At 39.7% G+C, this 14,260-nt stretch overlaps 1 protein-coding gene across 1 annotated transcript; it reads right to left on the bottom strand.

Moving 5' to 3' along the window:
* Window positions 1–10,348, bottom strand: LOC129363232 (myosin heavy chain, fast skeletal muscle-like). The gene is made up of 41 exons (XM_055035201.1): window positions 10,314–10,348; window positions 10,045–10,093; window positions 9,726–9,952; window positions 9,477–9,620; window positions 9,240–9,396; window positions 9,124–9,151; window positions 8,917–9,034; window positions 8,732–8,824; window positions 8,582–8,645; window positions 8,377–8,475; window positions 8,184–8,287; window positions 7,969–8,107; window positions 7,763–7,881; window positions 7,540–7,689; window positions 7,289–7,459; window positions 6,876–7,182; window positions 6,551–6,621; window positions 6,386–6,473; window positions 6,166–6,283; window positions 5,959–6,082; window positions 5,735–5,871; window positions 5,378–5,633; window positions 4,908–5,150; window positions 4,622–4,798; window positions 4,378–4,523; window positions 4,204–4,294; window positions 3,732–4,121; window positions 3,520–3,646; window positions 3,324–3,442; window positions 3,042–3,238; window positions 2,775–2,958; window positions 2,531–2,696; window positions 2,219–2,343; window positions 1,796–2,104; window positions 1,509–1,712; window positions 1,295–1,420; window positions 1,015–1,185; window positions 822–926; window positions 595–690; window positions 352–483; window positions 1–122 (listed from the first exon to the last, which is right to left on the bottom strand). Exons 3-41 carry the CDS (start codon window positions 9,930–9,932, stop codon window positions 105–107), a joined length of 5,820 nt encoding a protein of 1,939 aa, XP_054891176.1. The 5' UTR covers window positions 9,933–9,952; window positions 10,045–10,093; window positions 10,314–10,348; the 3' UTR covers window positions 1–104.
* Between the last annotated feature and the right edge of the window lie 3,912 nt (window positions 10,349–14,260).

Below are 14,260 nucleotides of genomic sequence, written 5' to 3'. Positions count from 1 at the left end.
TGATAGTGCTTAGTTTTTATTTAAGTATTACAATGGAAAAAGAATTCAACAGTTGGTTCATATTTTATGAACTCTGTTGAAAAACTTCATGAAGGTCTGGTCTCTCATTCAGCAGAATCGCTCTGAAAAACAAGGAAGGAAAAGGAAAAATGGACATTAAATGGCTGAAGAGCTGATGGAGCATGTCATAAAGAAAACGCATGAAGTTTCACTTACATCCTGACACATATTGATTGTCATGCAAAGTTTAACACATACAGATTTGATTTTATGTAGAAGATTTTTTTTTAATTCTACATTGCATTAGGTTTTGTAGTATATTAAGAAGGGAAATGGGAAGGAATATGCTACCTTTCCAGCATCACGGCTCTTGGCTCTGAGCTTGTTGACCTGAGACTCAGCGATGTCAGCACGCTCCTGAGCTTCCTCCATCTCATGCTGGACCTTCCTGAGCCTGGACATGTGGGTGTTGGCCTGCTCCTCCTGAGAGTTTTGAGATGACAGTCATTTAGTTCACATAAATGTAAAATGAATGCTTTGCAATGTTCTACCTTAAAGGAGACATTATTTGTTGGATGACAGATGACCACTTACCGCCTCCTCAGCCTGTCTCTTGTAAGCCTTCACTTTGAGCTGCAGCTTGTCCACCAGGTCCTGAAGTCGAGTCAGATTCTTTTTGTCCTCCTCAGTCTGTAGGGATGAACCAAATGATTGCAAAGACTTATTGTAAACAAGACAAATAATATACAGGACAATAGTAATGTTATTTGGTATTAAAGGTACTTAGTAAGTGTTTAGAAAACACAGAATAGAATATTCACCTGGTAAGTCAGCTCCTTAACTCTCCTCTCATATTTGCGGACTCCTTTAACAGCATCGGCTCCACGTCTCTGCTCACCTTCAACTTCAGACTCCAGTTCACGAACCTGTTTAAAGATGTTGAATAAGGAAACAATTTAATATTACTAGGCATTATTGACACCATGTGAACTTACAGCAAAAAAATTTTCATACCCTCTGCTCCAGTTTCTGGAGCTGCTTCTTGCCACCCTTCATGGCGAGGTTCTCAGCCTCATCCAGGCGGTGCTGCAGGTCCTTGACTGTGACCTCAAGGTTCTTCTTCATCCTCTCCAGGTGAGCACTGGTGTCCTGCTCCTTCTTCAGCTCTTCAGCCATCATGGCAGCCTGAAAAAGTGGGTGGTAAAGAAACAGCAATGTAAAGAAATGGAGTTAACACTGGAAAAATTAAACTTGTGTTTGTTGAGATAGCGATTTATATAGACAGTGAACTGACATCAGTGATAGCCTTTTTGGCCTTGTCCTCAGCATTTCTGGCTTCCTGAACTGCATCGTCCACCTCACCCTGAACCTGGACCAGATCAGATTCCAGCTTCTTCTTGGTGTTCAGAAGGCTAGTGTTCTGAAAGTGAATCAGAATGATACATTGTAGATGTGGGGATCTCAGGACATGGAAAGACCTGGTTTCCTGTGAATAACTAAAATCCAACCTGAGAGTGCAGCAGTCCAACACGCTCACTGGCATCAACCAACTCCTGCTCAGCAACTTTACGTGATCTTTCTGTCTGTTCCAGAGCAGCTCTCAGCTCCTCAATCTCAGCTACCATCAGACCGTTCCTGCGCTCCACCATGGCCACCTGCTCCTTCATGTCCTCCTGTCCTCTGACAGCATCATCAAGGTGCAGTTGGGCATCCTAACAACAAAAGCAAAGTCGGAGTAAAAATTTGACCTGACTTACACTCCTGAGTGTAAATTGTGTTTTACCACCAAACTCACCTTGAGTTGTCCCTGGACATTCCTCAGTTGTTTCTGGGCCTCGGCAGCCTGCCTGTTGGCGTGGCTCAGCTGGATCTCCATCTCGTTCAGGTCTCCCTCCATCTTCTTCTTGACTCTCAGGGCATCATTCCTGCTCCTGACCTCAGCATCCAGAGTGCTCTGCATGGAGTCAATCACCCTCTGGCTGTTTCTCTTGATCTGCTCCATTTCTTCATCCTTCTCTGCCAGCTTCCGGTCAATCTCGCTCTTGACCTGGTTGAGCTCCAGCTGGACGCGGAGAATCTTAGACTCTTCATGTTCCAGAGTGCCCTTGAAAGGTCAAGCATATAATAAGGTTAGATGGTGGAAAAGTAAAGACAGGAGAGTATGCTTAGGGCTCATGTATGATATAAATTGCTGTTAACTTATGGAGAAATATTTTACCTCGGCTTCTTCCAGTGCAGCCTGAATTTCAGACTTCTCAGTCTCCACAGTCTTTTTAGCCTTCTCTAGCTCATGGATGCTCTTACCAGTCTCACCGATCTGTTCAGTCAGATCTGAGATCTCCTCTGCAGTGAAAAGTTAATAAATAAATGAAGCTGTAAAAGAAATCTGCCAAATGTAAGAATTTATTTTTCTCAATTAGTTTAATCAGTAGAGAATTGTTTAAGCTAATGGAGTCTGAAGCAATGAAATGATCTGTCTCTCAGTAATTTTGGAGTTGCTCAACTCTTTGAATAATCAGGGATTACATACGCTGCAGGTTCTTGTTCTCTCTCTTCATGGTCTCCAATTGGTCCAGAGCCTCTTCATAGGAGTTCTTCATCTTGAACAGCTCAGTGCTCAGGGAGCGGGCCTCCTTTTGGGCTCCTTCCAGCTCAGCCTGGCTCTCCTCATACTTCTGCTTCCATTCTGCCAGGACCTGGAAATGTGAGGAATCATTAAATATGTGTTTTTATCTGTATTAATCAGCTTTTTGGTTGTTGAAAAATGTCTGTACCTTGTCAAAGTTCCTCTGCTTCTTGTCAAGGTTGGCAGCCAGAGAATTAGCTCTCTCCACATCTGTCATGAGGTCTTCCACCTCACCTTGGAGCCTCTGCTTGGTCTTCTCCAAAGAGGCACACTTGGAGTTCACAGCCTCAATGGATTCCTCAGCCTCCTGCAAGCGCTGGGCAAGCTTTTTCCTGGAGTGCAGAGTTGTTTCGATTGGTAGAAATGCATAATCAAAAGTACACATAATTAAATTGAGATATTCATTATGACTCACTTGGCCTCCTCCAGCTCCTCAGTACGTTGGATGGCATCAGTCTCATATTTGGACCTCCACTGAGCCACCTCACTGTTGGCCTTAGACATGCCTCTCTGCAGCTCAGCCTTGGCCTCCTGCTCCTCCTCAAACTGCTCTCTGAGCAGATCACAGTCATGACGGGCTGACTGAACTGCATGGGCCAGGGCATTCTTGGCCTGGAAATCACAAAGTTGATAGTAGAATGATTTGTCTAGTACTGACCTCATCATTCATACCAAAAGAAAATATAGACAGTCGTACCTTCACTTCCTCCTCAATGTGTCTCTTGAGCTCCTCAATCTGCTGAGTGAAAGCCTGCTTGCCTCTTGTCAGCTGAGAAACAAGAGCTTCTTTCTCCTCAAGTTGGCGAGAAAATTCACCTGTAAAAATCATAAATACATTATTGTTGAAAATTGTGAATCAATGTAGAACACTGGTTTAAGTTCAGGTAAATTACCATTCTCTGTCTGGAGTCTTGCTTTCTGTGCATTAATGTCATTCAGCTGGCGAACATTCTCATCATTTTTAGATTTGATTTCACTAAGTTGGTCCTCAAGAGTTCTGCACATTTTCTCCAAGTTGCCCTGAAACCATAAGTAATATATGTAAAACACAGTTATGAACCACAATTTGTATTTGATTGTTGTAAAACATGTACTATCCACTCACCTTGGCTTTGGCAACAGCCTCCATGTTGCTGGACAGGTCATCAATCTCCATCTTGTACTCACTCTTCTCCTTCTCCAGCTTCTGCTTGACGCGCTGCAGGTTGTCGATCTGCTCTCCCAGCTCAGCAACGCTGTCGGCCTGCTTCTTGCGGAGAGCTGCTGCGGTAGCTTCATGCTGCAGCGTGGACTCTTCAAGGTCACGACGCAGCTTCTGGAACTCAGCCTCACGCTTCTTGTTCATCTCAATCTGAGCAGCTGTGGCTCCACCAGCCTCCTCAAGCCTCTCACTGATCTCCTCCAGCTCCCTGGAGAGGTCAGCTCTCTGCTTCTCTACCTTAGCCCTAGCAGCCCTCTCAGCCTCAATCTCCTCTTCCAGCTCCTCAATGCGAGCCTAGAAATCAAATGCATTGAAGTTGTCACTCAAGATCACTCTGCAAATCAGTATAAAAAAATTCTGCCAAGGGCATTATTACCTGAAGTTCCTTGATCTTCTTCTGAAGCTGAGCTCCAAGGGACTGTTCATCCTCAATCTTGCTGAGAAGCTGGCTGATTTCAAAGTCCTTCCTGGATTTCAAAGTGCAGTGTTGAGCTCAATTATCTGACTTGACACAAACACATGTTGGAAAACAAACATAGTCTGCACTCACTTCTTGATTTTCTCCTCAGATTGCTGCTTGTCATTCTCCAGATCCATGATGGACTCCTGGGCCAGTTTCAGATCTCCTTCAAGCTTTCTCTTGGCTCTCTCAAGGTCCATTCGGAGCTTCTTCTCTTGCTCCAATGAGCCCTCAAGCTGTTGCATAGTAGGTACATTCAATCACAGTAATCAATGGAAGGACTGTATCATGAGATTTATGCCTCACGAGGAAGCCTAATAAACCGTTTTCTTACATCATCCACTTGTTGTTCCAACTTTGTCTTGGCCTTGGTCAGAGTGTTGACTTTGTCTTCCTCTGCCTGGAGATCATCCAGTGTTTGCTGATGGGCCTCTTGGAGGGCTTTCTTCTCCTTGGTCAGCTTGGCAATGGCCTCATCCTGAGTTGCCATTTCCTCTGTCAGGTTTTTCACCTGTCGGTGTTGAAATACCCAATTTTAACTGAAGTATAAGCATGTAGATGTCATAAATTCTGTGGATTGGTGTATTAAATTCTTATAATGGCGTTTCAGTGATGTGAACCTTGTTTTCAGTGGCATGTTTCTCCTTCTCCACTTTAGCCAAGGTGAGCTCTAAGTCATCGATGTCCTTCTTCAGCTCGGAGCATTCATCCTCCAGCTTCCTCTTCTTGGCGGTCAGCTCAGCATTGATTTCCTCTTCATCCTCCAGTCTCTCGGTTGTCTCCTTGAGTTTGGCCTCAAGCTGGATCTTGCTCTTAATCAAGCCTTCACACCTTTCCTCTGCATCTGAGAGATTCTCAACTTCCTATGATTGAGTAAAAGTCACCAAATGTTAATGTTCTCCTTTCACATGAACAGGTCTTTAATAATAGAATCCATGATAAAACAATATCTGGTCATTATTCTCTCAAATCTAGTGTTCATAGCCTCAGTCTCAAAACATAACCCCACTCTTGTTTTAAGTACATAGAGTAACAAGAGAACTATACGGTTTAATAATCACAATTGAATAAAACAAATCTGCCTACTTACAGCAGCCACTTGAAGCTGCAAGTCATTCTTCTCCTGGAGAATTGAGACCATTTTTTCCTCCAGCTCCTTCTTTTTGGCCAAAGCAGCAGCCAGGTCTGTCTTCATCTTTTCATAGTTCTCCTTCATATTCTGCAACTCTTTCTCAGTCTCAGCACTCTTCAGAAGAGGCTTGATCTTAAAATACAGGTTCATCCATGGCCAGTTCTTCACATTCATGAAAGAACGGATGTTGTATTGGATGGTGTAGATAGACTCTCTAAGAGAAAAGCCCAACAATCAAAGATACATGTTTTCTCCACCTTAGAGACATAATAAGTATGTCAAGCTACTCTCTTGCATAATAAGAAGTAATCCAACCTCCTCTCCATCATCTTCACAAACTCCTTCCTCATGACATATCCTCTGCAGAGAGCCTGAGTCATGGTAACAAGTGAAGCCAGTTTCTCATCTCTCATCTCCTCAAGAGCACCCAGAAGACCAGCTTTGAAGAACACCTATCATAGTAAAACGTTTGCAAGTTAAAACACATGGATGCAAAGAATTGTTCCCAGCAATATTATTAATGTCTTTTTCCAACATACCTTTGTGTGTCCAAACTTGTACTGAGTGTGGTCCACATCAATGGAGCCCAGCAGCTTCTCTGAAGCCTTCTTGTTGTCAATAAACTGTCCCTCAGGGATAACACTGGCATTCAGGACTTTGTATCTAAGGAAGAAAAATTGGATTTTGCCTTTTTCCATCTTCACATCTGAAAATGTGTTTACATTCAGACAGACAGCAGCAGCCACCTCTGCTTGAAGTCACCGTAGAGGATTCTGCTGGGGAAGCCCTTTCTGCAGATTCTGATGCCCTCCAGCACACCGTTACACCTCAGCTGGTGGATGACCAAGAAGTTCTCCATAAGACCTGAAGGTTGGAAATATATTTAGTGAAAAATAAATCAACAGTGTCTCCTGACATTATCATGCAAAATTTCTTAATGTAAATTTCTAAGACTGAGCTACTTACCAGGAGTCTTTGACTCATTGGGAATCAGGCAACGCACGAAGTGAGGATGAGTGCTCCTCAAGTTGGTCATCAGTTTGCCCAAGTTCTCCTGTAGGTCAGCATCATAAAATTATTCCATAGATGAGTTTAAATCATTTGAGATAGTTCTTGAAAAAATGCCCATACCCTGAAAACAGCAGACACAGTCTGGAAGGAACCACCCTTCTTCTTGCCACCCTTCTTGCTACCAGCATCAGCTGAAATCATGACAGTGAAACCAATTATATTAAAACTAGTTTTTCTAAGCTCTCTTTACAACATGATTTCATCAAATTCATTCTTGATATTTTTAGAACTCATTCTATTTGCACAACTGCAGCTTCACTGAACAACAAGCTTTATTAAAATGAGTGTTATAATTTTTTCAGATCATTCTTTGTATATTCAGGGTTATTCTCAGGTGGCACATTACTCTACTTAAATTAGGTTTATCTGTTTTACTGGCACATACCCTCAGCTGAAGCATGAGCTGCATACAGGAAGCACAGCAACTTGTTTCCAGACTTCTGGTAGAGCTGAACCACTGACTCGTTCAGTGGGTCCTTGTTCTTGTCCAGCCAGCCAGTGATGTTGTAGTCCACTGTACCAGCGTAGTGAACCAGGGAGAAGTGAGCCTCAGCTTTGCCCTTTCCAGGTTTGGGTTTCTCAAAGGCCTTGTTCTTGCCAAGATGCTGATCAATCAGCTTGTTCTTGAAAGTTGTATCAGAGGCTTTTGGGAACATGCACTCCTCTTCAAGGATGGAGAAGATGCCCAATGGCTGTGAATAATTACCGATTTAAATTACAACTCATATTTGAAATGAAGTATCATGTACTTACAATCATGGATGTTATCAGTTTAAGCTGAGTAATACAGCGACTTACCTTTTCAATAAGCTCAATGCAAGCAGCCAAGTCCATACCGAAGTCAATGAACTCCCAATCAATGCCTTCCTTCTTGTATTCGTCTTGCTCCAGGACAAACATAGTGTGGTTGAAAAACTGTTGCAGTTTCTCATTGGTGAAGTTGATGCAGAGCTGCTCCAAGCTGTTGAACTGTAATTATTGATAGTTGTTTATCTTCCTTTGGAATAAAAAATGGTTCACATGACCTTTCTGTGTTTTTCTTTACTCACATCAAAGATTTCAAAGCCAGCAATGTCCAAGACTCCAATGAAGAAGGCTCTCGCTTGCTTTGTGTCCAGCATCTCATTGATACGGATGACCATCCACAAGAACATTTTCTCATAGACAGACTTGCACAGAGCGCTGACAGCGTTGTTCACCTAAAAGAAATTTGTCACTTTAATGTAATAAACAAGCTAACATCTGTTTAACATAACAACCGTTATACATTACCTGTGGGACGGTCTGACCTTTGGTGACCATCTCATTTCCGACTTTGACTCTTGGGTAGCACAGAGCCTTCAGCATATCAGCTGAGTTCAGACCCAGGAGGTAGGAGATTTTATCAGCCACTTTTGGAAAGAAACAAGACATTTCAACCTACTCTATATAATTTTTGTGTCTCTACAGAATGAGATTGGTGATATTTTCCAAATTACCCTCAGTGCCATCTGGTTCAGCCTGCTCCTCACGCTGCTTCTGCTTGAACTTCATGTTGCCATGATGCATCACAGCACCAGTGAGCTTGTAGATGTTAAACTTCTCATCAGCATTGAAGCCCAAGATGTCAATAGCAGTCTATGTAGAGAAAAAAGGTTTAAGCAAACTACACACGTTTTAAGAAAATTATTTAAAATACGAAATATTCTTTTACATCTGTGGCAATGAACTCCTCCACATCATCGATACTCTTGACTGTGATTTCACCTTGGCTGATCATTGGGAAGTCATAGGGGTTGGTGGTGATCAGCAGAGCATCTGAAACAATTGAAATAAAATCATTGTAGCTTCTTTGTCTTAAAAGTTGCTCTTTTCTACATTTAATTTTCAAGTATTTGATCATTTACCAATGAGCTCAGGCTTGTGGCCTGTCATGAGCTGATAGAAGATATGGTAGCTCCTCTCAGCAGACAGCTGGAAGGTGACACGGGACTTCTCCAGCAGATCTAAGAATCACACGTATATAAGTAAGCACTTCGATAGTAAATCATGGTACAGATTATAAATTAATATTCGATAATATTGATTACATCATGTTTATGTTTTCCTTACATGTCTCAATGTCAGCTGAAGCCAGCTTTCCACTTGTACCAAAGTGGATCCTGATGAATTTACCCTAAGCAAAATTAATATTATGTGTTACACTCTATAGTAAATCAAGCATTAACTATTAATGGACATTTAAACATTGTCTTAACTTACAAAACGGGAAGAGTTGTCATTCCTCACAGTCTTGGCATTACCATAAGCCTCTAGCAGAGGGTTAGCAGCAACAATTTGGTCTTCAAGAGATCCCTGCACAATGACAGTTGTGAATATTTTTGCACTATGCACCTAAGTATACACTGTGGAAATCTGTTTTTTCTTAAACATCCAGGCATGATCACCTGGATTTTTCCAGCAGCTTGTGGTCCTCCGTCCTTTTTGCCACCAAGAGCTGCAATTGTTGCAAAATACTGGATGACACGCTTGGTGTTGACAGTCTTGCCAGCACCGGATTCTCCGCTGAGGTACAAGAGACACATTTTGACTTATCAACTCCATTTTTGTACATTTTGTAAAACATGTACCAGTTTAATTTGTGCAACACTCACGTAATCAGGATAGACTGGTTCTCACGATCTGCAATGTACACCATAATACATTAATGTCATGTCAATGTGCATATGTTATCATTTTCTTATGAAAACACTTGAGTCTTTGGTCTGACCTGTGAGCATGAACTGATAGGCATTGTCAGAGATGGAGAAGATGTGAGGTGGAGCCTCAATCCTCTTCTTGCCTCTGTATCCTGCTACAACCACAGCATCATACACAGGAAGCCACTTGTAGGGATTCACGACCACACAGAACAACCCGGAGTAGGTCTGTTACAGAAGAACATTTCAATAAATACACAGATATGATTTCTCCTGTTAAGTTCTTTGAAATGCAGCTGAGAACTTACGTAGATCATCCAGGATGCATAACGCTCTTTGAGGTTATACAACACACAAGGCTCGTTGAGGTGGGTCATCATGACCATGTCCTCAATTTTGTCGAACTTTGGAGGATTTCTGGGGTGGATATCATCCTCCTTGACTGTGAGAGTCTATCAAAAAAACACAAATGATTTTTTTTTCCAAATGATATTATTCAAGTAATGCAGTGTTTTTATTTTAAGTGGAGTTTGTAATTTATTAATAAATAGATTTACCTTATTTCCTTCCAGTGTTTCGACAGTGGCTTTGCCACCCTCCCTCTTCACCACTTTGCACTTGAGATACATCTCATCAGCATCCGCCACAAAGTAAGCTGTTTTAGCATCAAATGGAGCAGCCTGAGCCTCAATCCTCTCCCTTTCTGGCTTCCGGAGGTAAATGGCCGCCGGGCCATACTGCTCCATCTCCGCGTCTGTGCTCATGGTGGCACTGTTAGTGGAGCCTAAACATATGAAACTTTTTAATACAGCCACACAGTAAACATAAAACAAAATTACATAAATATAAATTCATAACTGCCTCCTGAACATTTACCTCAGCTGATGCCAACAGAAATACTTCAGTGTCCTGAGGTGCAAAGGTGCTACAAAGTAAAAAATAGGGTTTGGAAAAGATTTCGTAAATATTTTATAACTATGTAAGATATTTTAGTGTTTTGGGTGTATAGTTGTTCAATACAGAAACAATATGTGTTCATAGATTTTAACTCAAAAGTAATCAGTATAGAATGTTTTACATAAATTATGTGGTATGCAGTTAAATTGTATCATAAAAAAGATATGGGAAAATTGTACTAGTCTCACCTGTCTTAGATGCCTTCCAGTTAGAGCAAATGTCTTGGGCTGCTGCCTTTATATACAACAGCCCAGCCTCCTCAGCATATGTTCTCTCCTCAATTTGGTCAGGAATGTTTGACACCTCATTGCTTGATGTTGATGCTGTCCGAAATAAACAATTGTTTCATATTTCAAGATCACACTGCAAATGGATTGTCTAGATTAGTTTTTATTAAATAAATAATTAATTGTAACAACATCAGTATTACATGTGGATTCTATAATATTTGACTTTTTATACACTAGCAATTTTTTTTAACTTAATTTCAAAGAAAATTGTGAATCTTCTTCTGTAATTGATTTATGAGATAGTTAATAAACTGCTTAGCCCCCTTAACAAAATTTTAATTTTGATTGTGTTATAAAAAAGTATTGGTAATGTCTACAGTTTACCTTCTGGTAAATTGCAAGAATGTACTTAATTATTGAAATATGATGTGTTAAGACTAGTTTTATGGGACATATATGCAAACCTTGTAAATTTCTATATCAAATCAATTAATGAGCTTTGAATTCACTAAAGGACTGAAATACCTCAGGCATCCAAAATAGAATGTTAGTTAATGGACTTTCCGTTTGAACTGGATATGTGTTGTAAATCTTCTTGGAATGGAATTGGAATAGAAATAAAGCCAGCTAAAGTCATTTAACACCAGAAAAAAATGGTTCTCATAAATGTTATTAATGACCTTGGTTTAAGGGTGATACAAATATCTATATATATAGCAAGTAAAATATTGTAAATTTTCTTGATGCTAAAAATAATTTTGGATTGTAGCCAAAATGAGGTTCATGTTTGAAATTCTGCAGGACCTGGCTAATAATTTGCTCTCCAGCAGGATATGATAATATTACCATGGTCAAAAATAAATTCAGCTTTGGCAGGGAGCAATGATTCATGTTTGGCATAGGAATGAAGATGTATTTATAGTGCACATTTAGATATGTAGTTAGCACCATATTTTTGGTTTAGAGAGATTTCAAATTGAAAATGTAAATATTGTTTTAGATTTTTTCAGATAACATTTTGAAAATAACCTCACGTTATTTTAGAGCAGTAGCTTCTTCTTTTGTCTGGCAACCGCTTAGTCACTTTTCATGCAAATTTTGCTTCTCTGTGGGCAGGGGCACTGTTTATGTCAGACTTCAGCTTTGCTTTTTTCTGGGATGTTCGTGAACAACCAATTGACTTTCATCCACAGGGACAGTTTGTCGCATGTGCCTGTGTATATTCCTAGTCATGTGAGTCATGTCTTCTACAACAGGCTTTAATCAAGGACATCCAGGAAATTGATAACGTTTTCTTGAAGCTGTTTCAACACTTACATTCGATAAATCAAGTTTTTTTTTTTGTATAACACATTTCAGCTGTACAAAACTGCCGTGTTCAAGTACTTTCAACATTTTCAGCTCACTTTAGTCTGTGTTTTAGTTCATCCAAATTAATTATTAGTTCGATTTGATAGTCGTCATTTGTCTCTCAGTTTAAATGTATGTGTTGATATTTTGTAAAACATAACACTTTGCACCGCTGTCTTGGCCAGGACACTGTTGTAAAAAATATATGAAAAAAATGTCAGTGGAGAGATACGGCTCCACTGACATGGAAAACTACCAACACAAGCAGTGAGGGAGAGCAAGACAGCTTGGCAAATTGAGAAGCAGTGTGCCCCTGTGTTACAAGTAGTGTCATGAAACCTTTGATTTAGTAACAGAAAATAGGAAAAAAGTCAACTTGCTACACAGCCAGGGAGAGTATTTCCCTTTCGATAGCCAAGCCAAGGCAAATTCTTTTATTTTGTGATGAGTGGACTTTTGTCTGTGTGTCAGGGGCAGGACTTGAAGCACTTAGGCTATTTTGTTTAATTGTTCCTCAACCATATGTACCAGGAGTTAGGAGAGTTACTTCTGCTGCTACTCGCAAGAGAGTAAATGCTAAGTCTTTTCACGCTTTTAAGTTTGCAATGAGAAAGCAAGCAGTTCAGCTTTTATACTCAACTTGTATCTTGATCTGGTTTTCTCCCAAAAGGAGCCCCTGTAGAGAACCATATAAAAAAGCCAGTGGCCCGGTTGCCACACGCACCAAAATGCCCAGCTTAATGCTCAACCTAGCATGAGAGAAAGTTGAAAGTAGAGGAGTGAGCACATAAGGAAAGAAATAGCTTATGAAATAATCTGACATTATTATAATAGGCTACTAAAATGAATTATGGAAACACGGAAAATGTACAATAACTAAATGCCTTGATCTTCTTGAAGAGTCCAGCTGTTTCATTGGGAAGATTAGGCACCCTCCTTGAATAATGGGAGGGGAAACACTGGTGTTTGTCCCAGCGCATGTCATCATAAGACATTGACTTAGAATTTTCTCTTTGATACAAGGACAGTAGCAGGTGACTTTGGGATTGAGAATTTAGTTTCTTGTGGGTGTTACCTACTTACTCAATTATGCAGCTGAACTAAAAATCAAATTACTTACAGATATGTCACAATTGAATGGAATCCTGACAGACTCTTGAATGATAAAGGAGTTATTATTTTTTAAGAGACATTTTACTTCTTTGGCTCTTGATGTAACAGGAACCATTGTTACATCAAAGACATAAATAGCCAAACCCTAATTTTCTTATTGATGCTATGTTTAAAAAGTTTGGTGTGAAAATGAGCTTGAAGGTCCTCTCTGTAATGTGATGCAAATGAAATGACACACATTGTTAAATCCTTTTCAGTCACAGAAGTGCAGGTGGTCCTGAATGTGCCCTTCTCAGGAGGTTTCTAAAAATAGCAGTGGGTTCTGTTTTAATGACCGATTACAGCTGATTCCTATGCAGTGACTGCCTGGTCAAGGGTTAATGGCTCCATTTGCTTTCACTTTTTTGCTGATGAGCACACTAAGCCCACTGGTTGAGTCCACATTATAATGGCACCATCAAGCTCTACAAAGTCAATAAAAAAATTATATGAATTCCTGTGTTTAAAATTTAGACCTCTCTTGAAGAATACATGTGGACAAGTACAGTAAAATTTAAATAATAAAAAATAGGACAAAATAATATTCTCCAATTCTTGAATCCCATATTGAAATGTGCAATCTTGCCCAAAAGCAGATTGCAAGTATGTTTAGGGTTTTCCAATTACACTCAAGAACGTTCTAAATTGTTCACATGGATAAGTGCTGTGATGTTTATTGTATTAATCTTTTTGAGATGAGCAGACATAGCAGGGATCACAGACTATTTAATAACATTAAATATGACATACATTAGTATCCTGTACATCAGTTTCCACTCATATAGCTTCAGATGCATTTTTAAAGGCTTTTTTTGTAGGAACCTATCTATGCATGTGTGGATTGATGTATGATGAAGTAGGGAAAGGATTTGGTAGATTACGTAATTAGGAATGTAAAGTCTTTTAAATAGATATGTTGATATGCCAATATATTGACTGGTAATTAACCAGCTCCCAAACAGATACCATCTCTAAAAAATAAATTTTTTTAAATAACTGATTTCATATTGTTCTATGTATGTTTCACACGGCCTCGCAATTTCAAACATTTAAATGTATTATGCAAGTTTAGAACAGAGGTAGTGTTTTCCAATGATCATTTATATTTAAAAGTCAATTAAGGTTAGAATGTCAAAACCACATGTGATTGATTCATCAAACATTCTTTCCCTTTATGAGATTTATTTTAATGCGTACAATTTTTTTTTTTTTACTTTGTGGTTGTGATATACATTTTCACAAGTTAGATGTATATCACAACCAAAAAAAAAAAAAAAAAAAAAAAAAACACAAACAAACTACTACCTATAAGTAAAGTTTAGGACAATCTAAAATTTTAGTTATTTAGGGAATTATCACAAATTTTAGAGAAGAATGCAAGTCAACATTGCACATATTTGTAA

This window comes from Poeciliopsis prolifica, unplaced genomic scaffold, assembly GCF_027474105.1.
Source record: "Poeciliopsis prolifica strain line A6 unplaced genomic scaffold, Auburn_PproV2 SCAFFOLD010, whole genome shotgun sequence".
Classification (NCBI taxonomy): domain Eukaryota; kingdom Metazoa; phylum Chordata; class Actinopteri; order Cyprinodontiformes; family Poeciliidae; genus Poeciliopsis; species Poeciliopsis prolifica.
The sequence above is the reverse complement of the archived record's forward strand: the minus strand, read 5'-3'. Positions and strand labels throughout refer to the sequence as shown.

Coding starts and splice junctions, on each gene's coding strand:
- LOC129363232 (XM_055035201.1), bottom strand. CDS start 9,932: ATGAGCACAGACGCGGAGATGGAGCAGTATGGCCCGGCGGCCATTTAC. Junction 8,476..8,581: donor TTCAGCTGACATTGAGACAT/GTAAGGAAAACA, acceptor TGTGATTCTTAG/ATCTGCTGGAGAAGTCCCGT. Junction 3,647..3,731: donor AGGCTGTTGCCAAAGCCAAG/GTGAGTGGATAG, acceptor TTATGGTTTCAG/GGCAACTTGGAGAAAATGTG.